The 26,959-nt window shown below is 42.5% G+C and overlaps 1 protein-coding gene across 1 annotated transcript; it reads left to right on the forward strand.

Moving 5' to 3' along the window:
• Positions 1–6,819: 6,819 nt before the first annotated feature.
• Positions 6,820–26,610, forward strand: HPSE (heparanase). Its single transcript, XM_063310318.1, has 12 exons — positions 6,820–7,083; positions 10,573–10,718; positions 13,988–14,122; positions 15,158–15,331; positions 15,929–16,103; positions 17,894–17,941; positions 19,738–19,831; positions 20,250–20,356; positions 21,593–21,707; positions 23,095–23,213; positions 24,395–24,541; positions 25,875–26,610. Exons 1-12 carry the CDS (start codon positions 6,857–6,859, stop codon positions 26,032–26,034), a joined length of 1,647 nt encoding a protein of 548 aa, XP_063166388.1. The 5' UTR covers positions 6,820–6,856; the 3' UTR covers positions 26,035–26,610.
• Positions 26,611–26,959: the final 349 nt, after the last annotated feature.

A 26,959-nucleotide genomic window follows, 5' to 3' on the forward strand; every position in this document is an offset into this window, starting at 1 on the left:
TGGGTAACTAACTAACTGGCTATGTTCATACAATGTATTACTACCACAAAGTAGCCAACTATATTTTAGCATAAGATACCATGCAAAATCAGGTCATATGGGTAGTTCATGGTTTGGTATACTGTGCCAATTAATTGGATTAGTTGAATAAATTATGATTGTTTACAAAAAAAAAAACCCTCCCCAAACAAGACTGAATATAGGCAAAGCATACAGATTTTATTAAAAGATAGCCAATATAAACACAGGCAAAACCAGACACCCACAGAGGCTCTATTTGCACAACGCACTAAACTATAATCCATTATTAATAAACCACAATGGCTGTGTTCACACAGTATGCTGGCTCACGACAAACCACCCTCATAGTGGCTAAATGTGATGGCCTTGTTCGTATACTAAGATAATATGATTCAAGGAATGTCCCTTTATAGAAAAAAAATTCCAAAAAAGATCAAAACAAAAGCACTGGAAGGAAGCCAACATGGATTACTCCAGAAGTTGCAAACTCTTCCTTCCCATGTACGTCTAGATTCAAAAGAAGCAACTCTTCCTCAGATCATTTCTGGAATTTTTGTTAGAAGCCAAGGCGGAGCATTTGTAAGAGAGATACTCTTCCTTGTACAGTAGATTGATAACTTTTCTAGAAGCCACAGGAATATCTATAGCTTCATCATGAGATGGGCAGTTATATAAAATAGAGAGAGATGATGGAGAATCTTCCTGCCAACCAGCTGCTAAGAGAAAGGTGGTAGTGTGGTGAAACAGGAGTTGGATGTTACTGTTGGAACTGTATATGTCGCTAGAGACTGCAGTTAGGAAGGAAGTTATGACTTCAGGAATTGGTGTGAAGGAGTAGCTGACTGTCATGGGACAGAGAAGAACATCAGCAGAAGCAGCTGGAAGCATCCTGCAAGAAAAAAGAAGCCTTGCCCTAAAAGAAGCATAAAGCACGGGTCTGGAAATGGTACAACTGCTGACACACGACTCATCCAGGCTGGAATCTCTTAAGAAACAGAATAATGGGACTTCCGGTGAGGATTTCTGGGACCACACCCTGGAGGAGATCGGCAGCCAAAAAATGAAAAGCGATGAAAGATTAAATTGTTAAAAGGGAAGGAATATAAAGTTGGTTTATTTGATCAAGGTTAAAATAAATATGTTGTTATCTCTGGCATCCCTTAATGGACTTTTGCTGACCAAGACTGAACAAGGTTTTAAGGATTTGTTTATAGATAAAGAAATGAGATACGGGAAGAAGAGATCATTTGTTGTGTTTTAAGAGAAGGTGATCAGTTACTAGAATTGTTTATACCTGTTGTTATGAAGGTGGAAGTCATTTCTTTATATATTTCTTTTTCTTTACTATATTCTTATTTATTTTCTATTTTTTCTCTTTTTTCCTTATTTTTCTGCACTTTCTTTTTTTTTAGTTTGTATTAGTTCTTATCTATTTAACTAATGCTTACCAAAATTACTATTTAAAAAAAAAAGAAAGACCACAATGGCAGATAGCTGGTTAAAAAGAAAGCCAATAATAACAATGAAAGTAGGTTAGAGAGAGTGGAGAAATCTCTGAAGCATTTAAGGAAGCAGTTGCAAATATTGGCAATGCTGTGTAATAGCTGGATGAAGCTCAGAAAAGTGTTGAAAAACTCTTTTAAATAAGTAAATAGGCAAATACCTGGGGTATAAGTTTTGCAATAGGACTGCTGCTGCAAATAATAAATAGGGAAAACCTATTTTTGCTCATCCTGCCTGTGCCTGGGCCATCCAAAATGGACTTACGACATGGACAAACGAAGTGTCCCCTCACTTCTCCCTAGCTCCAAGTTCTGAAGATCATCCCTTCTTCCATGATGCTCCTTTAGTAGTCCAGCCCAAGATTCCCTTTTCCTGAAGGGATGAGCACCTTTTTTTTAAAAAAGCACCTGGTTCCAGCCACCTACTATTCTCCTTAAAAAGCCTCAGGACCAGCAGGATGTTTGGAATTAAAAGAAGTTGCAGAAGGTGGGTGATTCACTTTTCAGAATGCTGACTTCCCACTTAAATTTGTTTTCCATGCCATTAAGCCAAAGCAAGCATCCTACAGTGTGGCAGTAAGATGTGCCCAATGTACGTTGCCAGTGATGGGAACCTCTTTCATAAGGAAGGCATTCTGGAGACTTCCCCAACTTGATTTCCTGCAGATGCTTTGGACTCCCCAACTTCCATAACCAGCTAGGCTGTTCCAGATGTTAACAGATGTTCATACTGCAAGAGCCCCACTTATAAAGCACTGTACAACTCTGTCATCTGTCCCTTTTTTATTGACTTCTTCATTTTCTGGCCAGAGGAAGGAATGGTGGAAAAATACAGGATGGTTATAAGGTGAAAACCTGTTTGATTTAGTCTGTTGTGCAAACTGAGAAAATTGGGGTACTTTACATATCAAGAAAACACAGCCATTGGCTGTCAGACCTCAGCCCAGACACAGCTCCAAATCTTGACACTGATTCCCATTTTCAGGAATGAGCTAAAAGCAGAAGCTTCACAGACTAAACATTGCTAGGTAAGGTGTTTTACCGCAGACAAGAAAGAAGTCAAATATACACAGAAGATCTGGGACACAGAAACCAAGATAGTGAGCTAGACAGGTGGCTGCACCCATGTTTAAATCTTAAGCTTTTTCCACTTGTGCTTTTGAGTCTATGGATTATGGCTGTTCTTTTCCTAGCTTTAAGACTAGGATGTGCTAGCCTAATTCTTGCACAACAGTTTTCTCTGGCCTAACCATTGCCATTTCCCCTCCTTGCCAGCTTCAGCCATAACATGGCCCAATGGTTTCGGTTTACTGTATCTTATAAGTTGGTTTTAAACTGTAGTCCTAGTGGCTAAAATGTTGGACTTTCCTGTTCCTATTCCATCCCCTGCTATTTGCAACCTCATCCCTGCTCAAGAATTTCAGAGAAAGCCCAGGGTTTATTTCAAGGATATTGTATATGGGAGTTATTGAGAAATGTGTTACTGCTCTTGCAAATTCTGAAACTTATGCTTGAATTCTATGCTTGGGTAGCAGGGATATTTTCATGCACGGCCACTGTAAAAGCAGTAAGATTTCCTGATTGTTAAGCTCAAAGCAACCTCCCACAGTGGAAAAAAAAGAAAATAAAAGGTGTAATTAAAGGCAGTTACGTTTCACAGCCACTTCAGTTCTCTTTCCAGTGGTCACCTGGGTTCCACCTCACTCTGCAATTAGTCAATAGTTGGAAAACCTGTTGCAGGTGAGTGACTGGCTTCTTCTCTAGTGCAGGTGGTGTCACAGGGCTCCAACAGTGACAACGCCGGCTCCAAGGCTTAGAAACGGAGATGAGCACCGCCCCCTAGAGTCGGACACGACTGGACTTTACGTCAAGGGAAACCTTTACCTTGGTTAAGGCTGGGTTCATGGCTGGGTTCATCTACCATTCAAAGGAATTGCTTGCTTAAAAACAGTTTTTTTAGTTGAACAAACCACAGTGACTTCATGCCATGTCAAGCCAAAACACAATAAACCACATTATGATGTATCCCAGTGCTTTCAACCTTGGCAACTTCCAGATGCAGAAAGCAACTCAGAATTCTCAGCAACAGCGATGCAGCCTAGGGAACTCTGGGAGTTGTAGTCCACAGACCTGGAAATCGTTGAGAAAAAAAGGTTTTTTTTATAAGAACTTTGTTAGTTTTCAAAGTATAACTAAAATACAAAATAGAAAATATAGAAAAGCTGGAAAATAGAACTAAAGAGAAAAGAAAAAGCGATAAAAGTGCAAATAAACAGAAAGCAGAAACAAAAAGTGACTTCCAATTTTCTCCAATACAGATATATATTTACAAATATAATCTCTTACCATTAGTTAAACCATAGTAACATTATTTCTATCAAAACAAACCATTTAATTACTAAAACCCAAAATCAAAACTTCACTTTCTTTCCAACACAAGCAAGTAATCTAAAAGTGGTTGCCAAGTAGATGTAAATCCAAAAAAGGTATTTTCTCTTATCAATGCATTCTTAGCCATTTGAGCCAACTCCATAAAAAAGAGAGGAAAAAAAAGGGTTAGTACAATATGTGAAGCCAGTAAGAAACACATTCATTTGTCCCAAGCTGCTTAGTGAATTCAAAGCGGAATGGGATTCCATTCTCCAATCCTATGACATATACGTAGAAATTAGGTAGAATTTAATTTTTGATAAATATGTGTAAGACTGCAACCTAGTGTTTCCTAAATGTGTTGGGAGTGCACCTCCCACAATTTCCAGCTAAAATGGTCAAAAACCAGGGATTCTGGGAGGTGCACTCCCAACACATTTGGAAAATGTCAAATAGGGGAAAGCTGTACTGAATCAGAGACAACCAGATTCTCCTGGCTTCAACTGCCAACTTCATGATTAGAAAGGCTGCAAGTTATACAGAGTAGAGCAGGTAATTCACATAGCATACTCAGCCACAGTTCAGGCATCTTCAAACCTTTTGGATGACTGCACATGCTTTGAATACATTATGGACACTCACAAATGATTGTTATGGTGGGTAGGCCAATCACAAAGTCCCAATATGCCAATAAGGCACTGGGGAGCAGACCTGTCCTTTTTACTTCTAAGGACCCTACAACACCAGCACAAGTTTTATTCCCTTGTCTCTCCAAAGCAGTTTGAAATTAGTCTCAGTTGCCTTCATTGGTGCTGGCTGGAAAGCACAGGCTCACAGATTGAGATCATCAGGACCCAATCTCCTTCCAAGAGGATAGCTTAAAATACATCATTGCCATCAGCGTCCCATCTCCTGAACTGCAGAGGTGGTGGTTCTCATGCAATTAAAAATCCCCTTTTGCCTCTCTTCAACAGAGAGAAAAAATAAATCAGTATTCCTTCCTCCCCCACTCCATGTTTGCTGATCCACTGTAGCGTATGATCATTTGGAAGAAAATTTAAGCCACCAGGCTGTCATTACATTGCTTCTGAAGGCACAGAGATACCATAGTAGCAGCTTTGAAACCAGATGTTTCTGCCAATATCTCTAACCCTGGTTGCAGGCTTCTGTGGCAGCAAGAGGGGTGGGGGAGGCAAATCCTAAACAATGCAGACAGCCTTTAAACACAACTGGCTGTTTTGACCATTTTCAGACTGCTAGTAGAAGAAGTTGCAGGAATCTACTAGCAGAGGTGCCTACAGCTGGCCATGATGATACCAAAAAGATGCCTGTGCTGAGACATCATGGTGCAAACTGCAACTTGTTCTTGCATCATGCACTCAAGTACGTAAGGAGCAGCATTTGTGCCACGAGTGTGATGCACATTTTGTTGCTAGCCCCCCACCCCCAGGTACCGATGACAAAAGCCCAAACAAAGGGAACTGACAAGAGTCCTCTGTTTTCCCCTGCCAGGGGCCAGCTGCCGTACAAAGGATCAGGTTGCTTGGGGTGTTTTTCAGTCATTGCTTTGCTGGAAAAGAGGCTGGCAGAAGTAAGAATTCCTGCCATGGGGGGAAGACAAGATCTAATGTTGGGACTGGCACTGTCAGAAAATATGCCAATGCAGAATCAGAAAATAGCCAACTTGGCTCTCAGAAAGAACCCACATCTTCTGATCAGCAGGACCAGAGCTGGCATGGGACTGGTGCAAACTTCTTGTGTGGCGGTTCTCCTAAGAATGCCTCTGATATCAACATGGAACAGACCTTGGTCACTCCTAGGCCCCACACCGGAGACCCAAGACACCGTTTGTTGAACGGATTGTAGAAGGGTAGATTTGCAGAACCAAGTCATCAAACACAGTTATCCAGGTTTGTACAACATGCATACCCAACATGTTTAGGTTTTAAACAACCATGTTTAGAATTGTTTAGATTTGATCCAACATACAGTAAAACGTAATTTTCTACCCTGAAGTCTTGCCCATTAATTCATTCCACACCTTTTTTCCCCCCTGCTTTCTCAAAATGTATTGTTTCTCTCAGCTAATTCCCCTTTTGGTTAATAGCAAAAAAAAAAAAAAAAACAGCTGCTGCAGTCAACTCATAGATGGCAGGTAGAAGCCACAATGACATCACAGGCATCATTACCCCATTTTGCAGCCACAAATTATATTAGGACATCACTTGTCCCCCTTACTCCTATCTGGAGTCATGTAAATACAAAATGGCTGTGATCTGCTTGTGTCCCAAAACGGTGCAAGTTTCCTATTTCCAAATGTTTGTGCAAAATTAGTAAAACATACCGTTGTTGTTGTTTTTGGTCATGACCGTGTGCCACTAAAAAAACGTCTTCGGGGCTGCCAAGGGCCGGATTCAGGCCACAGCTGCAAAACCCTCGTGGCTGTGGTTTCCTCAAAAGGCTAAGCAGGGTTAGCTCCGGCTAGTACTTCGTCGGACGGAAGACCACGAGCGAAGCAACAAGACATTGCGGAAGAAGGCAATGGCAAACCGCAGATCTGTTGCTACAGGAGCCCAATCCGTGGCGTCCATGAAATCACTCAGCAAGAATCCATTCGACTCAAAAGAGAATTTACTTTAGAGTGAGACTCTTCAAATCCTCTCCCGGGATGGTTTTTTAGCCGAGCAAGCCGGAGATGGAGAGCACACCTCGAGCAGGGCGTGGGCGCAGCAGAGGCAGGGCGTGGGCAGGCACCTCCTTCCGCCGCGCGCCTCGCCTTGGCCGGCCGCAGCGATCGGCGGCGTCCTTCTCTTTCGCTCGCTCGCAGGAGGTCGGGCTCGGCAGCGGCTCGGGGGATCCGCGCGCCCCGTCCTCTCCGACGGCAGACAAAGAGACGAGAGGGAAGCGGCGCCGAGCGGGACGCCTTCCTCTCCGCCTCCCAGCCGGCGCGCCGACCCAGCGAGATGCCGCCGCCGCCGCTGCTGCTCCTGCTGCTGCCGCTGTTGCAACTTTGCGGCTGGCGGGTGCAGGACGCGGCTGGGTCGTGGGCAGAGCCGGGGCGAGCCGAGGACGGGGCAGCGCTGAGCTTCCACCTGAGCCGCGAGTCGGCGCGGAAGGTCAGCCCGTTCTTCCTCTCCGTCACCCTCGACTCCAACCTGATCACCAACCCCAAGTACATCACCTTCCTCGGGTATGTAAGCCGGTGCCCGCGGCTTCACCGCCCGTCCCCTCGCCAGCGGGGATGTCCTTCCTCGGGCGTTCCGGGAAGCCGCGCCTGACCCATGGCTGCCTGCGGCGTCGGAGCCCTAACCTAACCGCCTGTTTTCTAATGCCGGGGAAGCGCGAACGACCGAGGCCGCAGAAACAGGAGGAGAGCGGGGCTGGTGTCAGCGGAACTTATGAACGTGTGTATGCTGGGTGCAGATGGGATAGATTCGGGACATTATTTGAACCCATCTAGGGTAAGGCAGACCCCGTTCAAATCTTTGCTCCGTCGGGCTGCTTGGGGCGTAACCTACCTTACAGGCTTGTAAAACAGGTGAGGGGGCCATTAGGTAAAGGTTTCCCTTGACGTTAAGTCGAGTCGTGTCGACTCTAGGGGGCGGTCCTCATCTCCGTTTCAAAGCCGAAGAGCCGGCGTTTGTCCGTAGACACTTCCGTGGTCATGTGGCCGGAACGTCGTTACCTGCCTGCCGAAGCGGTACCTATTAATCTACTCACATTGGCATGTTTTCGAACTGCTAGGTTGGCAGGGCCATTATGTAACCCTAAACTTCATGCAAGAAGGACAGCTATAGCTAATGAAGAATCCACACTCTGCCTTAAGTGTCCTCTTTGCTTTTCATCTTTTCTGTTATTTGGGATTGAAGACCATGTTGGTGCAAGTGTTCTGGTCACTTTGTAGCTTGGGGTGTTGCGCTAACCTAACGTGTGTCATTATTTATGCTTCTGGGTGTTGTGCAAATCCAAGAAATTGAGTTGATTCCATAAATCATGGTTAAGGTAAGTAGAGGTAAGCATGTCACCAGATTGCCAGATATTTCTCTCTCTGAAGATTGGGTAAGATAATGCTCTGTTCCAGTGCCCTTTGTATTGGCGTAGGAGGGATGAGTTGACAATAGCCTTTTTAATTATCTGCTTGGAACAATTGCCCTCTTAATTATCTGTCTGGCTAAAGAATTTGCTTTGCTGTTTCCTGTGGTTCCTTCCTGGTATTTTGGCTCATGAGATAGTCACTGGGGAATCCTGCTTTCCCCATCTCTGCCCACTGCTTTTAGCTCTATGACATCAATGATCCCAGCGAAAAGGGTATTCCTGCCTGACCAGCCATTCTTGTCAATTGCCCTGCACATTCTGGGACTGGTTTACCTCTGGAACAACTGCATGGCACAACTTCGGTTTGATTATTCCTTCCCTACGATGCAATCCTTGCAGACAGAAAAGAGCATATTTCAGAGTTGGTGGTGCTGGATTATCTGTTTTCCAAGTATGATAAAATGCGTTTCAGCCGTTCCTCCCAAGAGGATTTCAGCATCCCTGTTAAAGTTTTGCTAAATGCTTGTGAGAACAGAAAAGCTGGGTAGAAATCAAATCAATAAACTGCCTTATTCCTATTTTACTTTGATTCATTCATCTCTGCTCGGCACCTGAAATAGTCCAGCCTGGAAAGAGTCTGAATGCAGAATTTGCTGAGTGCCTGGTCTGGTTTAGATGATAAAGTTACCCAATCATTCTCCTACACAAATGAGGTGTAAAGGGATGCTTCTTCCATTTGCTCACTTGGAATATCAACTTCAAGGCCCTTGTTCACTTTTGACATGGCTTGTTGCATTTAGAGCAGGCTTGGATTCGACCAGCGTTTCTTAACCTCGGCAACTTTAAGATGTATGGACTTCAACTCCCAGGATTCCCCAGCCAGCTCCTGAGATGGGAGAAAAAAGGCCCAAGAATGTGACCCTTGATTTCGCTATAAATAAGTTTTGCATCGTTCATTATGGCTTCTGTCCTTTTTCTTACACTAAGCCTACCTGTGCAGTTCTGCGTCCTGTCTGCATTGCTTCCAGTCCTAACCTTTGTCAAGAGAAGGCCGACACTCTGCATAAGTTCAATGGCATTCTTTGATCTTGTTTCATCACTTTAGGGTGGCGATTCCTGGGCGGGTGGGGAGAAAAGAAGAATTGCACCACTTGAAACAGACAGCCTAAGAAACGAAGATGTGCATAAAATTTGCATGTGCTCATTTTGAGAAATGTATACACATGCATAAATCTGTAATTTAAATAGAAATGTAATTTTTCTCAGCCTCTGGAGAGAAATTGTGACCTCATGAACTATGGTCCTGCTCAGTCTGCTGCCCATTCCAAGTGTGGAGGGGCAAATTTAAGCCTCTGGATTTCTTCTTGGGTATTCCTTGTCTTTAAACCGGGGATTAATTAGATATCCCCTTCAAACAGAGGAAGTTTTCAGACGTGTGGATTGTCCTTTTTACAGCCCTTCAAACTAAGGACTACCTTTGTTAGAATAGAAATTGTCCAGCCTTCTTCGCAAAGAGCAGTCAGTGGGAATGAAAGCATACACAGGGAAGCTGAATTCTTACATCCTAATTCAGATGACCCCTTAAAGATGGGAAATCTCTGCATTAGCTATCCTTCAATTAAAGGCAAGCCTCTCCTGGCACTCTGTCATTAGGAGGGTGACCGGAAGTGCCTTCTTAAAAGTAGCCTATACTTTGCTGCTCCAGATTGACTCTACAGTGTCTGCCTTCAAGAGCAGCAGATTTGGCACATAGATCACTTTCACAGGATTTGCAAATTGCTGGTGTCAAGAGGATATTTTAAAACTCATCTTGACTTAAGTGTTTGTAGGGTTCCATGCTGGCTAAAAACTTACACAAGTAACTCAAAGCTGCATCAGGTTAATCCAGCTTTTCACAAGTCGCGGATTAAAATAAAGTTTGAGATTTGTTGAATTGGCAATGAATTCAATTACTTCTGGGAAAAGTAAGCGTTTCAAAAATGTTTGGGCCTCAGGGTCCTTGGAACTAGACTAGAAGATGAAACTGACATTTTTAGAAGAAACGGTGATGGAGTTTTTTAACCCCATTTCCTCATTTTGGGTAAAAAAATTATTTTAATGTTTTATAATTGCTTAAACCTGTTAGAGACTTCAATTACTGTATGTCTGATTCTCGGAGACTGCCTGGACAAGTCCCTGCAGTTTTCTTGGCAAGGTTTTTCAGAAGTGGTTTGCCATTGCCTTCTTCCTAGGGCTGAGAGAGAGTGACTGGCCTAAGGTCATCCAGCTGGCTTCGTGCCTAAGGCGGGACTAGAACTCACGGTCTCTTGGTTTCTAGCCTGGTGCCTTAAACCATTACACCAAACTGGCTCTTAAAACAGTTAATTGATGATTTTCCAGTTTCTTGGATGCTGTATGTATGTTGCCTACCCCTGAATTTAATTACAATGAATTAAAGCCACTGTTTGGGTTCACATAGTATGATAAACCGTGACTTACTTAACTGTGGTTTATTGAATAGATCAGATCTGACATGGTTTGCCCAATATGCTAAGGCATAAACCATAGTTTATAAACAAACTGGTTTTGCAGAACATGCTAAGCCAAAACCAATCAAGTTTTGGTGGAAAAGCATGGCCTTACATCCTTGGCATTCATTCCTCAGCTCTACAAAACTTCGCACATTAGCAAGAGGCTTATCTCCTGCATTCTTGAGATTTGGTGGCACCAAAGGAGACTTCTTGATCTTCGATCCTCAACAGAAGCCAACACCCGAGGAGAAGATTTTTCAGGATTTCCTTAGAAAACAAGGTAAGATGCTCTTCAGCTTATTAATGGCAACTTATTCTCTAAGTGTGGCTTCCTGCTTTCCAAATCCACACCATCCATGCAGAACAAAATTTTTTAAAATGGGCATTTAAATCCCATACTGACACCCACCATGGTCCATGGGCCATGTGAAACTTGAGCCTGTGCTCTCTATGGCCCACAAAGCTCCAGAAGCATGGCTATTTTCCATGACTGCCTCTCTTTTTCAAGGAAACAATTTTGATCAAGTTTACTGAGAGGAGGGAAGTTCCTTATTAAAAGTGCTTTTAAGGACAATATAACTCCATGCTACAGGTCCCATCAGCCAAGGAATGTCAGCTGGCAGGGACCAGGAAGTGTGCTTTTTCTGCTGTGGTGCCTGCCCTCTGGAACATCCTCCCTCCTGATATTAGGATGGCCCCGATCCTCTTGGCTTTCCAGAAGGCCTTGAAGACCTGGCTTTGTGCCCAGGCCTGGGGCCCCAAGTGTGGGAAGGGCCCCGTTTCATGTTTATGTTAACACCATGGCCTTTAGATCACTCGGCTGTATTTATATTTATATTTAATTTTTGTTATTGTTTTTATTGTTTTATATTATGACTGTTTCTATTGTTAGTCGCCCAGAGTCACTAGTTGGAGATGGGCGGCAATATAAATTGAATAAATAAATAAATAAATAAATAAATAACAGGTGACAACGTCTCATTTGTCACTGCCCCATGGCCTCTTCTGCTCTTCAGGATAGGGCAAAAGGGCTTCCAAGTTGATAGCAGGTCATCTTTGTCTCAGGACCTTTCTCTTTTGAATTTGTACCCTAGGGATGCTGTGTGTTAGCAATCATTTTTGGTCCACTGCAGTGAGCTGTAACCATTGGGTAGAGACCAGTCAGCAGTTTTTAGAGTTTGTTCATTTAAAAATAGTTGTGTTTGAACCTCTGTGTGTTACTTTCATTCTTCCTACTACAACACAGCATTTTGGTGACAAAGATGGGATTTACTGAGAGTTGAAGGCCAGCAGGAAGGTGGTTTGGTAATCAGATGCCTGAAAAGCAGTCAGAAACAGCCAGTCTTGACAAAGTTAATCTGCCAAAGCAATCTATGTTGTCTCAATCCTGTGCCCAGGCCTGAATGGAGCTACTCCATCTTCTAAAAAGTTGGAGACTGGATAATAGATATCCAATATAGCTGGGCCCAGAGAAGGGTCTTCAGGTGGACTCTCATCAGCACCCTCTTAAAGGCAGCTTGGACAACTCCCTCCCACCAAAGAGGCATTAACTGTTTCCCAGGCCCAAGTACTCATGCTCTCCCTGGCCACCTCAAAGATCCAGGAAAGGCATGGATCCAAAACACAGACAGTGGAGCTCCATGCTGCAAAACACCCTGTCCATTTCATCAGAGTCCACAGGCCAGCATGAATCCCAAATAAGAGCACAGGATGTTACCCTGGTCATCCCTTCAGATTTGGGCCATAAGGAGTCAAAATTTTGGTGAATTTGATCAATTATCAGCAAAGTATAGTACAAAAGCCTCATGGGGATGGGGTGACAAGTATCCCTGCTGGTCCTTCCCTGTAGAGAGTAAGTGATATAATCTGACAGAAATATGCAAGAATCGGCTGAAACATTTTTTAAAGTCCAGAACAGCGGGTATTTGTTTGGACAACTTCAAATTCAGGTTTATATATGTGCTCAATTAGGTGGCAGCATTTAACTGACCTTGGCTGATCTTAAAAAGCAAGCAGAGTTAGACCTGAATTTACTTTGAAGGGGAGAACACCCCAAAACTGAAGGACCTTGGGTTAGACTGGGAACTCAGAAAAAAAGCATTTTGGAAGTAGGCAATAGCAAATTATTTCTACAAGGCTGCCAAAAAACCACATGTGTCTGAAGTCACCAGGACCCAACTGTGATTGTTAAAAAAAGTCAGAGTGTGTGTGCGTATGTGTGTGTATAAAAATATATAAAAGGGATGTGCTTTGAACCTGTACAGATATTTAATCCAGTGTTGGAAAATTTATCTCACACAGTGTTGCTGCACTCAGCACTAAATAGCTCATGTATCAATAGCTCCAAATCTCTCTCCCAGAATATGATGCTGCGTCCTGGCACAGCATTAACCAGCTAAGACCAAGGTGGGCTGCTTTCGGTGGCTGAGGACCATGCTCAATATGTTGGAGGAAAGGTGGTGGGCTATGGCAGAGGATGGATTAGGCCACATCATCATGTCGTCAGGGAATCCATTCCCCCACATTGGCAGGGAGAGATTTGTGGGCTTTGTTTTGTAGGGTCTTCCAGCTCCCACACAATGAAAAGGCATATATCTCTTTTTTAGTAGCAATGAACAGAGGGAGGCTTGAGGGACCACCAAAACGGGGGTCAGGTTTGACTACCCTAGAGCACTACGCGATGGTGGTGATGTGAGGATTCCATCAGATGTTGATTGTTGTTTGTGGCAATAACACAAATAAGTTAAAAAGGAAAGTTTAGAAAAAGTGAGTCTTCTCCCATTTTCTTGGCATGCTTCCATCCCTATACAATTTTGGGAATTTTCTTAAAATTCTGATAAAATTTCTTCCCAGTCGCTTTGCCTAATAGGAGAGGTGGCCTTACTTTCAAATGTTTACTGCTTGCTTCTCACCAATCCACTAGTACTTGAAGAAGGAACCTATGGTTTTCCAGCTATGATGGGACTCATACTGTCACGCTCACCAATCAAATGTTCCCCAGAACACCTTATCAGAAGCTCATCCATCTTCTGAAGACCCGTGTCAGCCTGCGAGTTGCCAGGCGGGAAGGGGAAATGGACTGGAGTGTGAATTGTATTGTTTGGGTTAGAGGATCATTGCCACAAGGCTGTCAAAAGAGAAACCGTTCTGGCCATCTGTTGGCACGGAAGGAGGAGGGGTGCATTCTTAGGTGGGCCATGGGTGGGAAGATGGGAAACTGGCTATTTTAAAACATAGAATGCGTGGGAACCACCATTCGCAACTTTTACCTTGTACTGGACACCTCGCTCATTAAACAGATTTATAAGTGACCCTTATGAGTCGTAAGTGAATGCAGTTTGAGTGGCCAGTTGCTGACACATACCCCCATCATCCCCAGACAGCTAACACTGAGGACTGCTGGGAGATGGAAAACTACAGGCGCCCATTTCTGCTTAAATGAGCAGTCACTTGCACAACTGATGAACTTCTCTCCATGGCCCTTAAACTGACATCACCCCCAATTTAACCCTGAAATGTTGAGATCATCTTGTCTATCTCATGCTCTAGCAACTGTGGACATCTGTGGATTCAGATCTGCCCCTTTGGACTTCATAGAGCGATTGCAGGTTCAATGGCTTTTCCAGCAGAAGCTCATCTTCAGGGAACAGGAAAAGAATAAGTATAAAAACATCACATTCACACGTAAGGCTCATGTGATCATGAATACTCCTATTGAGAAAACGTATTAGTGGATATTTAGGATCTCTGCTCATTACCACATGGTGGGATTAGGCAAATGGAAGGAGCCAAAGACCACACTGGAGATCCAGCAGAACCCCAAGCTTCTTAATATCCTCACCCAGTTCTTGAAGCTGTGATGAATCTTCCTATGTTCATTTTATCATACCGAGTTCTGTGGCTAAAATCGTTCTATATAAGGGAAATAGCTCAATAAAATGACACTCCCCAGGAGGACTGGAGAAGCAGCAAGATTGTTAAGAGCAAAGAAAGTGACTGGGACTGGATCAGGTCAAAGGCTGTCTAGTCCGGTGTTCTGTGACTGGCCAACCAGATGGATTTGGAAAGCTCAGAGGCATGGGCAGGCCATTGTTAGCCCTCTTTTAGTGTTGCTCCAACAGTTTGGTACTTACAGTAGGTTTCCTGAGATTCACAAGGTAGTAAATAGCCATTGGTTTTAGCAGCTGCATATTGACTGGTCTTCCATGAATTTGGCTAGTCCCCTTTTAAAACCATCTAAACTGATGGCCACTTCCCCATCTGAGGACTGTGAAGGTCACAGTGTAATAATATATGTGTTGTTTTGGTCCTGAAGCAGTCTTCTTGGGTATGTAAATAGAATTTAAATTTCCAGTAAAATGATCTTTCACGTAAGTGGTCTTTGGAAATATTTTAGGATTAAAAGTCCAAAAAGCATGCTTTAAAAAGAAAAATCAGCAACAGTGCAGATGCTTCATAGAGTGAAAAATTATAAGTTCATCATTGCTGTTGCAGGTGCCTTGTGAAAGAGAAGAAATGGAACAAAGGCTGGAAATTTCACAATACGGGCATAGTACAGCACCACTTTCAGACTTCTATAAAAATGAAGGGGGGAGTAACAAAACTGATGCTTATCTTGAGGATTTTAATTGAACTGATTTAGATCTCCTTGTATTGTGGGGAAGTTTCTGTGCATATGAATATTGAAATAAGATGGCTCTATTTTCATTCTCTTCACAGGAAGTACACTGGATATTTTATACAATTTTGCAAATTGCAGTAATTTGCATCTGATCTTTGGCCTCAATGCCTTATTACGAAAAAGCAGTTCCCAATGGGATAGTTCTAATGCTCAGCTGATTTTGAATTATACTGATTCCCAAAATTACATCTTGTCTTGGGAACTAGGAAATGGTACGTGTGTAGGTAAAAGATTTCATGAGCAAATGTATACTTGGTTGCGGGGAAAGGCATTGAATGACTGTTTTAAATTCAACACTGCCAAGCTACACAATTACGTTGCATACCAAGACTTTTAACTCAACAGTATGTGTACATCCCTTGTTTTTTGATCTGGCAGCACTACAGTAGAGTTGCAGAAGTTGACTGCCATTTACCCAGACCGAAGAGTTAAATCTGCATTTTGGATCAGCAGCAATCAAAACTAAAATCATTAAAAACAAAAAATGGAATACACACTCATTAATCCAGTCACCCAATATCCATATTTTTAAAAGCCAGGCTTAAAAAAAACTAGAAATTCTACTTTCCAAAGCAAGCTTTAGCTGGAATGCTTTTCCTGGGGAGAAAAAAAAAGCTTGCATATCTTTAGTTCTAAATGTTCTCTGTAGATTTCAAGCTTATCTAGTAATTGGTTTTGACATTTTAAATTCCATATTTGTAGTTGATTATTACCTCTGGGTAAACATTTAGAAAATTACAGTAAGCCTGCCTGAGTTAAGGTAAACATACTTAGATGTGAGCAAATGCCTTTACTTATATTTTCTGCAGAGCCTAACAGCTTTTTGCATAAGTCTGGAATAGAAGTTAATGGCTTCCAACTTGGTCAAGACTTCATACAACTCCGGCAGCTTTTGAACAATTACATCCACTACAAAAATGCCCAAATCTATGGCCCTGACTTAGGAAGGTCAAGTCGGAAGCACAGTAAGGCTTTGCTTAAAAGGTAAAATGGAAATGGTTGGTGCTGTTGACGTGATAAACATCCAAAATAGGTGCAATATTTAATCACAGTTTGCTTAAGTATTCTTTGCTGCTTTAACCAAGGTTTAACATTCCAAACTAAACATTTTTTCTGGGGAGGGAATGATTAAGGAACGAGATCCACATAGCAACGCTCCCTGGAGTGGAGAAATGGCTTACTTTTAGAGTATATCCTAGTTTTTAACAATCATTCACTGCTGTCATTTTGATGTGATATTTTAGTGTTAATTAAGGGAACCAAATGAGGATGAAGCATGTTGTCTGGCATGAGACAGCGAGAAGGTAGTCAGTGCTCAGGATTTAGGACTAAAAGAATTTATGGATCAGTAATAAAATTAGCAAGCTGTGCAAAACAGAAAGAAGAAATGCTGCAGGTTGAAATCAGTGGCAAGGGTGGTTTGCATTTTACTGTTACTTATATATAACAAGGTTCAGAGGCAAAAGTGAAAGTACTTTTGTTCTGCTTTGAATATCATTCACGCTCTTGGATTAGCACAACTGTGCTCTATGAACCGTCATACCTGCCACATTGTTTTCCTAGATGGACAGAGTCTTCTGCCTTGATGGCTACACAGGTTGCGGGTTGCATTCATATTCCCCTGACTCATACAACCCTGCAGTCTTATCCCAGCAACGCCCTACTGGTTTCCTGCTGCCATTAGCAGATCAGAAATCTTGTCTCCCCTGATCAGTTGACCAGCTTGCCATCAATTGCAGAAGCAAATCAGTAATTCAGGACTTGTTGGCAGTTGAGCTAATGAGTCAGCTTTTAGGAAGGTGTGTGTGTTTCCCACAGCTCCACTGGTTGCCTGTTCATACTATGTTGTATGGCTACAGTGAAGGTAGATAAATTGGCAGATGAAAGCTTTGTGCACCTTCTGGAGAGGTGGGGATCTCTCTTTCTCATTCTTTCTGGTGAGGCAGAAGTAGCCATCCTGTAGATCAGACCAAAGTTGATGTGCTTCTCCAGTGGTCTTTGCTTCTAGATGAAGCCCCTCAATAGGACAGGGTGTACTCACATGAAAGACTTTGGTCCCCAGTTCTCTCCATGACCTTGAAGCAGGTTTACTGCTTATGAACGTGGCAGGGTTTTTTTTAGCTATTGTTAGTAACATATGATTGGTCCTATCCCAGCTTTCCCCAACCTGATGCTCTCTAGATATGGCAGAAGAGCTGGTATAGGATACTAAATGTAATAGCTAAATAAATTACTTACGTATCTTCTTCTATGGATGAATGATATGGAAAACTTCACCTCTCAGTCACCCTCAGCTCACTGTGGCCTGCCTGATACACAGAAAGGCACTCAGAATGGGATGGTGAGAAGTAGGCTCTTGTGAAAGTGTCATGGAATAAACTTGTGAGTCAAGCAGTCATATAACTGAGGGTCTGTATGCAAAACTTCTTTCTGCATCAGGATGTCAGGTTCGGCTATCCTTCTGATTTATTTTTCTTCCCGTGGTTTTACAGTTCCCTTACAAAAAAGGTAAAGCTCTTGAGTCAAGCTTGACTCTTGGTGGCTGCATCTCTGCAGCTTTCTTGGCAACATTACTGAAGTGCATTGCCATTGATTTTTTTTTTCCCCTGACATCCTTGATCTCACAAACTAAGCAGGGCTGTCTATGATTAATACCTGCATTTTGCAGGGAGGAGGGCAGGCAGGCAGCCTGGGGATTCCAAGACTGTTGGCAGCTCTCTTAGGATTAGATACCATAAAAGAAAAAGGCTACTGAAATTACTCTTGTTTTGCAGTTTTCTGAAGTCAGGAGGCAAAGTACTTGATTCTGTCACATGGCATCAGTAAGTAAGTTCATATCTAACAATTGTATTATTCAAGCACAATGACATGTAGCGTCATTGTTGCACCAAAGACCCATCATAAAAGCAGTCAGCAGTTGGATGAATGGGGAGGGAGGGAGGGTGACAGGGTGGTGGTGGTGGTGGTGGTGGTTGGAAATCGCATTGGGGAGACAGGTTAGAACGTGCACCATGTATTTCATGAATGAGGAAGCTAATAAACTCTTGGGATAAGGTGGCACCTCATTTCTGTTCATAGCTTCAAAAAATGCTGTGTATTTTTGCATACCTTTGTGGAACTACTTTTCGGAACACTTAGGGCCTGCTGCTTTTGTGACACCATTCAAACGAAGGCTCCAGCATGATTTCTTCCTTCCTTCCTCTGTTCCTTTAAAAAAAATTATTATAAATAATAATAAAAAAACCTTAATCAGCCAAAACAGGCATATAAACTCAAAGGCCAGCAAACTCAACAGACATGTATTCATCTGCCCATGCAAGCAGGCTGAATAGGGTTAATACCCTCCAGGTCCCATCTTCACAATTTTGTCATGGGATGGGATTTGGAAGTGGCATTTCGATTGCCGCCTCTATCCTTTCAAATTTCCTCCCCGTGGAGATGCAGTGTGCGCCTTCCCTCCAGGGGTCAGAACAATTCAGACGTGCTTGTTCCATCCATGCAGGAGGAGGGCATGTTGTGAGTGGAGGCTGAATCTGGTGGACACACAACTCTTTCTCTGTATTTGTGTGTATGTATGTATGTATGTATTGACACACACAGACACAGACACATTTTTGATGGGGTTGCTTCTTCTTTTACATTGATCTTGACTGCTAGCCACCCAGAGCTTTCAGGAATGAGTAGCATAAAGTAAATAATAAATAATACATTTCAAATTTTGAGATTTTTTTAAATTTAATGAAGAAAAATTTTCACAGCATGAAGCACTATTTGAAAATCAGATGGAAACGACCTACCAAATCTGTGCTGATTTAAAAAGTACTATATCAAAGAATGATAGCATATTAAATTAAGCAGAGGTCAGGTCAATAAATCACTATGATAGTTTTTCGCTGTTAGATGAATAAGCATGAGCAGATGGCCAGTCTGCTCTAAGCAGTGACCCAGAGAAGTGGGTTGCCTTCCACTGGATGTGTTCAAGCATCTGCCTAAATACTGTAAATTGGATCCTTGCAGAGAGTAGTGGTTGGACTCAATGTCTCAAGTGGCCCTTTTCAATTTTTATGATTCTGTGGTTTATAAATAAATAGTAGTAATCTACAAATATTCTGCCCACCATCTCTCTCCAAGATTTTATAAGGCAAAGATTATGTGTTGGGTTACAGCTCTATTATTTATATATTGGTTGCTTAGATGTATATCCCACCTCTCCTTCAGGAGTTTAAGTGATGTGCTTTAATATTCCCTCCTCCAGTTTTTCTTCACAATAACCTTTCTGAAGTAGGTTGAGTTGAGCGTGTCTGGCTCAAATCACCCAGTGAACTTCCATCGCTGAGAGTAGAGTTGACCTTGGTCTTGGTCCAGCATCTCAACCACTACCACTTGTCTCTTGAACTACCATATCCTTATGCTGGCAGGGGATTATGAAAATGGTACTCCCAAATATCTAGATGAATGGAAGTTTTGGGAAATCTGCTTTGGGATGGTTGCATTTCCTTGCCTTTCTCAGAACTGTAGCTTACGCTAGATGTATTTCTGTGTCTTCTGAAGATAAAGACTTGAGTATAAATGGAGACCTGTGGACACTAGTCCTCAGCAGTGTCTTGATCTGTTGTAGTTACTATATTGATGGACGAATTGCCACGAGACACGATTTCCTGAATCCAGATATACTGGATAGCTTCAAGACCAATGCAGAAGAAGTACTTGAGGTAAGGAGCATCTAGACAGTTTGGGGAATGGATTGTAAGGTTGTGTGTAGAATATATCCCAATCAGAGAAGCATTTTATTGGAAAAGAGACCAGAAGGTGCTGCTTATCCTGATGCCCTCTGGATATACTGGGGCTGCAACATCCAATAGCACAGCTGACTAAGAATTTTTGAAGTTGTAGCCCCAGGCACCTGGAAGGTAGGAGATCAAGGAACACTGAACTGCAATGTCTTAAGCGACTTGCACGATACATACATGATACATGAGTACATACATGCAACCAGCTCACCATATATGAAATCGTCGTAGAAGTATCAACAATTTCTATGTTCCCCGCTTCCTCTGTAACAGAAAGACCTAAAATTTAGTCCATGCATTCCTTTCTACATCTATCCTTCTTTTTCAAAATATCCTTTAGATTGTTAATAGCACAGTACCAGACAAGAGCGTGTGGCTGGGAGAAACAAGTTCAGCCTTTGGAGGTGGAACGCCAAATCTGTCTAATGCATACATTGCTGGCTTTATGTAAGTATTATACTGTTGGCTTAAAAGAACTGTATCTTGTGGCATAGCAGGATCTCACCCAAAAAATCATCTTGGCCAATATACTAGCAAGTCTTCCTTGACCAGACAGAAAAAGCTGTTATGATCACTGCGGCACTTAAACATCTAATCATCTGATAGTCTTCAGGAATATAGAGGACATGTATAGATACTTACCATGATGGCAGATGTCAGGCCCAGCCCAAGAACAACCAAGAACCAGTCCAGCCAAACTTCAGTCCTTTATTTGCTAATGCCATATAGACCAAATCTTATCAGACTAAAGCTGCTCTACCTAACCTCAGGGGAACTAAGCTGGGAAAGCTGTAGGGCGGGGCTATTTTGAACCTCTTAGTGTTCCCACAATCACTTCCTGGGCTGTGTCTCCTCTTATCTTGTCCTCCTCCTCTGAATGTGCTCCCTCCTTCCTGAGAAACAGCGACACTGCCGAAATCCATCACAGCATGTGACCACGGATAAGGAGGCCATTTTTCTACATCTGTAAAAATGTTCCCCTGCCCCCCCCGCCCCGCAAAGGCCTATTTCTATTAATCTGAAGTCTTGGTGTATGATTATGCAGTCTTTCAAGTTACACAGGACATTTCTTCTAATTGCTGTATATTGAAGAGTGCTGTGCAACTGAAAAGCTTCCATATGGTTTGGAGGGATGGGTTTGCCAATCATCCTGGGATTATACTGTATAATGAAGGGCAAACACTTAAATTAATGCCTTACCTCTTTGAAGAATGCAAAGTTGCAATCTTGTTTCTGCTTCTCTCAGCAGCTACCAGATCTGGGCTGAAAAAAAAATGTATAACCATTAAATAGTAGTGAAAATAATTTTCTGTCTCTGTTTGCTGTCATCTAGAGACTGTCTAGATTTTTGCAGCCCACAGATTATTACCTATGTCTCTCAACTACCATTACAGTATGGTCAGTTACACCATTATTCCTTCAGCAATATCCAGAATATACCCCAGAATACACTCTTAATTCTGGTAAATGATTCAAGAATACCACTCTAACTATACTGTCTAGTTTTTGGAAACTATTTCTCTAAAATGTCTCCCTGCTGCTGCAAGAAAAATTCTCCCCTTCATCCGAATTGCTTTGTTTCTTTGTCAGTCATATTTCTCTACCACCCATCTCGCATGCAACAACTCTGGGCTTTTAAAGCTGTTTGAATGAAAGTTTGGCTCTTTCTCATTTTTTTGGCAGGTGGCTGGACAAGCTTGGACTGTCAGCCCAGCTGGGCATTGATTTAGTGATGAGACAGGTTTTATATGGAGCAGGAAACTACCAACTGGTGGATGCCAGCTTTGAACCTTTGCCAGTATGTATGCAACTGCATTACTAGTTGGGCATCAATAGACTGTCAAAATAGCCCCATACTGTCTATTTTGCAGATACTTGGGCAGGTCTTTTCCCTCACCCGCTTTGACCTTGGGACCTTTATATGTAAAATGTGTATTCAGCCATGAAGTCATGTCTGCTCCCCTTCAGATGGATTCATACGTCTTTGAATTTAAGTTGTACTGGCTGGCTTAACAATACATTGTTTGAATCTTGCCAAAATCCATAACACAGTTCTCCTGTGTCAAAGGAATGACTGCAAAAGCAGGCCTCATCTAATGCAGAAGTAGTGATCCATGGTTAACTGAATCAGCCTAGATAGCGTTAATCCATGATTAATTGAAACAGTCTAGATAGCTAGATTCACACAACACATTGATCCACACTCTTAAACAGCCTGATTGAGTGTGCAGAGCTACACATTTTAGCCTATTATGTTGCATAAACCCATTTGGTATATTTCCAGAAGTAAGAACCACTCAGTGCTAAACAAGAACAACAAGATGGAGAAGGTAGAAAGTGTGGTGGAGCAAGTGGAAAAGCTTTTCAGCAGGAGAGTTGACTTACCATGGGGATCCATTAGCTCAGCAGTAGATCACCTGTTTTACAAGCAAGTCTAGATTCAATCCAAGCATCTTCAATTAGAGTTTAGAAAGATTCTTTTCTGAAACCATGGAGAGTTTGCAACTTCCATGTTGCCAGGTAGTGTTCCCCATCATGGAATTCCAGAATTCCAGGCCAGCATGGATGAAGTCCAAACACGTCTAGAAAGCCTGAGGTTGAGGAAGATTTGCATAGACAGTCCTGAAACAAACTGAACATTTACAACTGTTTCCTGCTAAATCTCATACAGTTGGATTATATGGAAATGCAGGACTGGGAAAAGTATTCATTTGGAGTGTGACAGACACTAGCCAGTAAGTACTTAGGACCTTCTTTCAACTGTTAGACAAACTGGAATAACATTTCCTTTTTCAGTAGTTGAGCATTTATGGGGTTAGTGTGATTTTTCCAGGGTTAAAGACTTTTCTTGCCAGAAGTTGTCTGAACGCTGATCAGCTAAAAGCAGGGACAATCTGCTATGTTCTGGAAACCTTCAAATCCCATGGAGAACTTCTGTGAATAGCAGGAACTATCGAGTACCCATGGTGATCCTCTCCATGTGGAGTTGGATGCGAGGGAATGAGTCTTGTCCCTTTCCACTGCTCCCTCTGAACTATCCTCTGTTTTATTCCTTTCTATCCCCAATAGCTCTCAAGTTACTATTTTAAGACGCTGGTTTAGTAAATAATGTCTCACGTTTCTTTAACTTATTCTTGTTTGAGGGTCATGTATCAATGCTGCCTTTTTTTTTAAACACCTTGTAGGACTATTGGCTATCCCTGTTGTACAAGAAACTGGTAGGCACCACAGTTCTGCATGTGGCCATAACAGGCTTAGATCCAAAGAAGCTTCGCGTGTATCTTCACTGTACCAATACACACCAGTAAGCATTCAGTGCAGCAGCTAGTCAGCGTTGAAGTCCTCCCGAAATACGAGTGGCCCGAGTCTGCAGTTTTACCCAAGGCGAATGCATTCAGGACTAGCAGCGACAGCCCATGCCCTAGCCTGCGCTGCCCACTGAGGACAGCACCCAACACTCTGGAATATGCACGAGTCCAATGTGGGTAAAGGGGGACCCGGAATAAAAGTGCCCCAGCGATGAAAGAAAAGGAAAATTCTCACTGTGCAGAGGCTTATCTGAGGCTTAACCATTTTGTCTGTACTGCACAAAGAAATGTCAGTGATGGAACGCCAATTGCTTTGTGTGGGTGCATAAAGCAGGCTTCGCATTGTTTCCCTCCTGAATTCCCTGTGGATGAAGGCTGAGCAACTCACTTCGTAGGGGCAGAGACTGGCCCCTACCCTGTGGCTTCCTAGTGTCACATTTTTGCTCCACCCACCTGTGGCCTTTCCTTTAGGCATCCCCCAGGGGTTCAGGGGTGGAAGACTGTGGTTTGTAAGCCAGGGAAGCCCTTCTGAGCACACCACTGAATTTCACGGGGGCCACTGCTGAAAATCAGCGATGTGATGTCCTGAAACATTAAAAGCTGGAAACATGTGAAAATTGTGGTGTTGGCCCTTGGACAAGTTTTACAGAGTTAAAAAGAACTGCCTACAAATCCAGAAAGTCCTGGCCAACCCTACCCACTCTGCATCTCCACTGCCCATCGGGGCCCCTTATCTTTCGCCAAAAACATGCCCGCCATCACTAAAAAAAAGCCATCCCTGATATAGGAGATTTCTTGGCTGATTGTATCCAAGCAAAAAAGTACTGAAATAAGAGGCTGGGTATCTCACGCTATGCCTGGCAGGTTCCAAAGAGTAAGAGCTAGGTTGATGCACTTTCTTGTTGGTGTTTCAAATTCTGGCTGCTTGGTTTGCTGCACAGAATAATCCCTTGGAAGCCGTTGGGAACCAAACCAATTTTACTGCAGGCATACTAAGGGGACATCCAGCCCCTGGGCTAAATACAGCCCATGGAGAATCCCCATTCAGCCCACTGATGACTTAGCTTCCTTTGAGAGAGAGCATAGACCCCTCCCCAGCATATCTGTATTGTAGTGTGCTTGCTCTGTATGACCGCTGTTAACAACAACAACAGACTGTTGACTTTGTTCATTTCAGCCCGAGGTACAGAGAAGGTGACGTCACTTTATTTGCCTTAAATCTCTACAACAGCACAAAGCACCTGCACGTACCAACTTACTTTTCCAACAAGCAAATTGATGAGTATCTTTTGCTACCCCATGGAAAGGATGAGTTACTTTCCCGGTGAGCGGTTCATCTTGCCATCTCGTTCTACATAGTGCTTTTGGGGGGCATGCTGGGTTAAAGATGGACGATCTGGCTAAAAACAATTATTTTACAATTCTGCATGAAGTCCGAGTCTGTGGCTATCAAGATTTGAACATCAATAGCTGCAGTTCTGTAGATGATTACTAGAAGATCAAAGGGACTCATTCCCAGCAAGTTGTACAGACAGTACTTCTCTGAAAGAAAGACGAGTTTATTCCTTAAATAGTTTAAAATGAGACTGCCAACTTAGTTTCATAAAGCATTAAGTAAAGAAGATTTTTTTCTATTTTTTCCTTTTGTAAGGGTTCATCTTAAATTCTGGGTTTTTTCTTTTCATGTTAATGTCAAGCCCCTAATGGCAGAGTATAATCCAGAAAGAAGGATTCACAATGAGTCTCATTAATTAGGTTTACTGTCAAGATGGTGAGACTCTTGGACACTAAATAAACCCAAACTCTAATACTCATTCATTATTAAGGCAGGATCTCTGTGAGCAGCATGAACCTCTCTTTTCTCAGAATGGGAAACTGAAGGGCGAACCAGCCTTTTTCCAAACAAGACATTGAAATATCCCCTTGCTGGTTGTTTATAACATTTTAACATACAGGTAGTCCTCACTTAACAACCATTCATTTAGTTACGGTTCGGACTTATGACGGTGTTGAAGAAAACGACCTGCAACTCACACTTATAACCATCACAACATTCCCCCCAGTCACATGATCATGATTTGGGCACTTGGCAACCAGTTCGCATTTATGATCATTGCAGTGTCCAGTAGTCACATGATCACCATTTTCGACCTTCCCAGCTGGCTTCTGGCAAGCAGAATCAATGGGGGACCACGTGAGTTGCTTAACAGCCATGTGGTTCACTTAATGCCTGCAGTAATTTGCTTAATGACTGCTGGAAAAAAGGTAATAAAATTAGGTCAGATTTGTTTAATGACCGCTTCGCTTAGCAACTAAAATTCCGATCCCAATTGTGGTTGTTAAGCAATGACTACCTGTACTTTCATTTCTTTCCCAGCCCTAGAGATCTCTTTTACAGCAAACACAGTGGAATTGTAGACTTGCTGACTGAAGGTCCAGACCAGTGTTTCTCAAACCTGGCAACTTTAAGATATATGGACTTCAACTCCCAGAATTCTCCAGCCAGCTGGCTAGGGAATTCTGGGAGTTGAAGTCCATACATTTTAAAGTTGCCAAGTCTGAGAAACACTGGTCCAGACTAACCAAAATTGATACCATGGCTTACAGTTTTTTCCAGTTTAAATTTGAGTCTAAAATATGACACTCTCCTCTTGCAGGTCTGTTCAGCTGAATGGTTATCTCCTAAAAATGCCAGATGATGAGACGTTGCCAGTTCTCCAGGGAAAACCTCTTAGTCCTGGGGACAGCCTTGAGCTTCCAGGTTTCTCTTACGGATTCTACGTAATAAGAAATGCCAAAGTATTGGCTTGCGTTTAGTAAGTTAATACACATTTTCCAAATCTGGAAGACTAAGTTTTGATTGCGATTTACGACTTCAGCCCAGAGACGGACAAACCTTTTTAATAACATTTTATTTTTTCCCCAAGCACATGTTCGTTTGTCCCCTCTTCACGAGTTAGTAAACCTTTTTAATTAAAAACCAAACAATTCATAAACATTTTGTATGCATGAAAAGTCTATACTTTCTTGTAAGCAATTTTCCCTGCTTTTTTTTTTTTTAAATCGAACTGCATCACAACATTTGGAAAAGCCCCCAAATCTTCCAGTTTGCAAGTTACACATTAGGCTGGTTTGTATTTGCCCTGATCTTTATTCTAGCTAAAGTAAAATTTGTCACAGACTCTTTCCAGATATTTTAGGGGCAGAAACCAAGCAGGAATAAAAGGCAATGCCTGTGCTTCATGCTCTACTGCCATTCAAGCTTTTCTTTGAGTTCTTCTAAAAAGAATATAAAGCACTTTATTTCCTCTGATGGTATCTGAGGAATGAAGGCTGTGGTGTCAAATCAGGAAATGGATGGGAAAGGTAGATTATAGAACTGCTGTGAATAAATAAGAGAAGAGGCCATCGATATTTGGGAAAATCGATTGAAGACCACCAGAAGGCATGAGCAGCCATGTTCCAGACAGAACCAAAGTTAATCACTGTATATTTCTGGGTTGATCAGCCTCTGCTTTTCAAGGTGGCTGGCAACCCAGTGCAAACAGAGCATAGAAGTTCTGATCTCAGATCTTTTCGTTTAAAGGCAAGGAAACAAAGAAGAGTAAGTCCTCACGATGGATTCTTTCAACCATGGGTTTTCTTCATTAACTCTAACACAGTGGCCCATGGGTATGGCACATTCATTTGTCACCATGCTAGCTGTGCAAACCAGACATTGCTTATCAGAATATGAGGTCTT

The sequence above is a fragment of the Candoia aspera genome, chromosome 8, assembly GCF_035149785.1.
Source record: "Candoia aspera isolate rCanAsp1 chromosome 8, rCanAsp1.hap2, whole genome shotgun sequence".
NCBI classification, from domain to species: Eukaryota; Metazoa; Chordata; class Lepidosauria; order Squamata; family Boidae; genus Candoia; species Candoia aspera.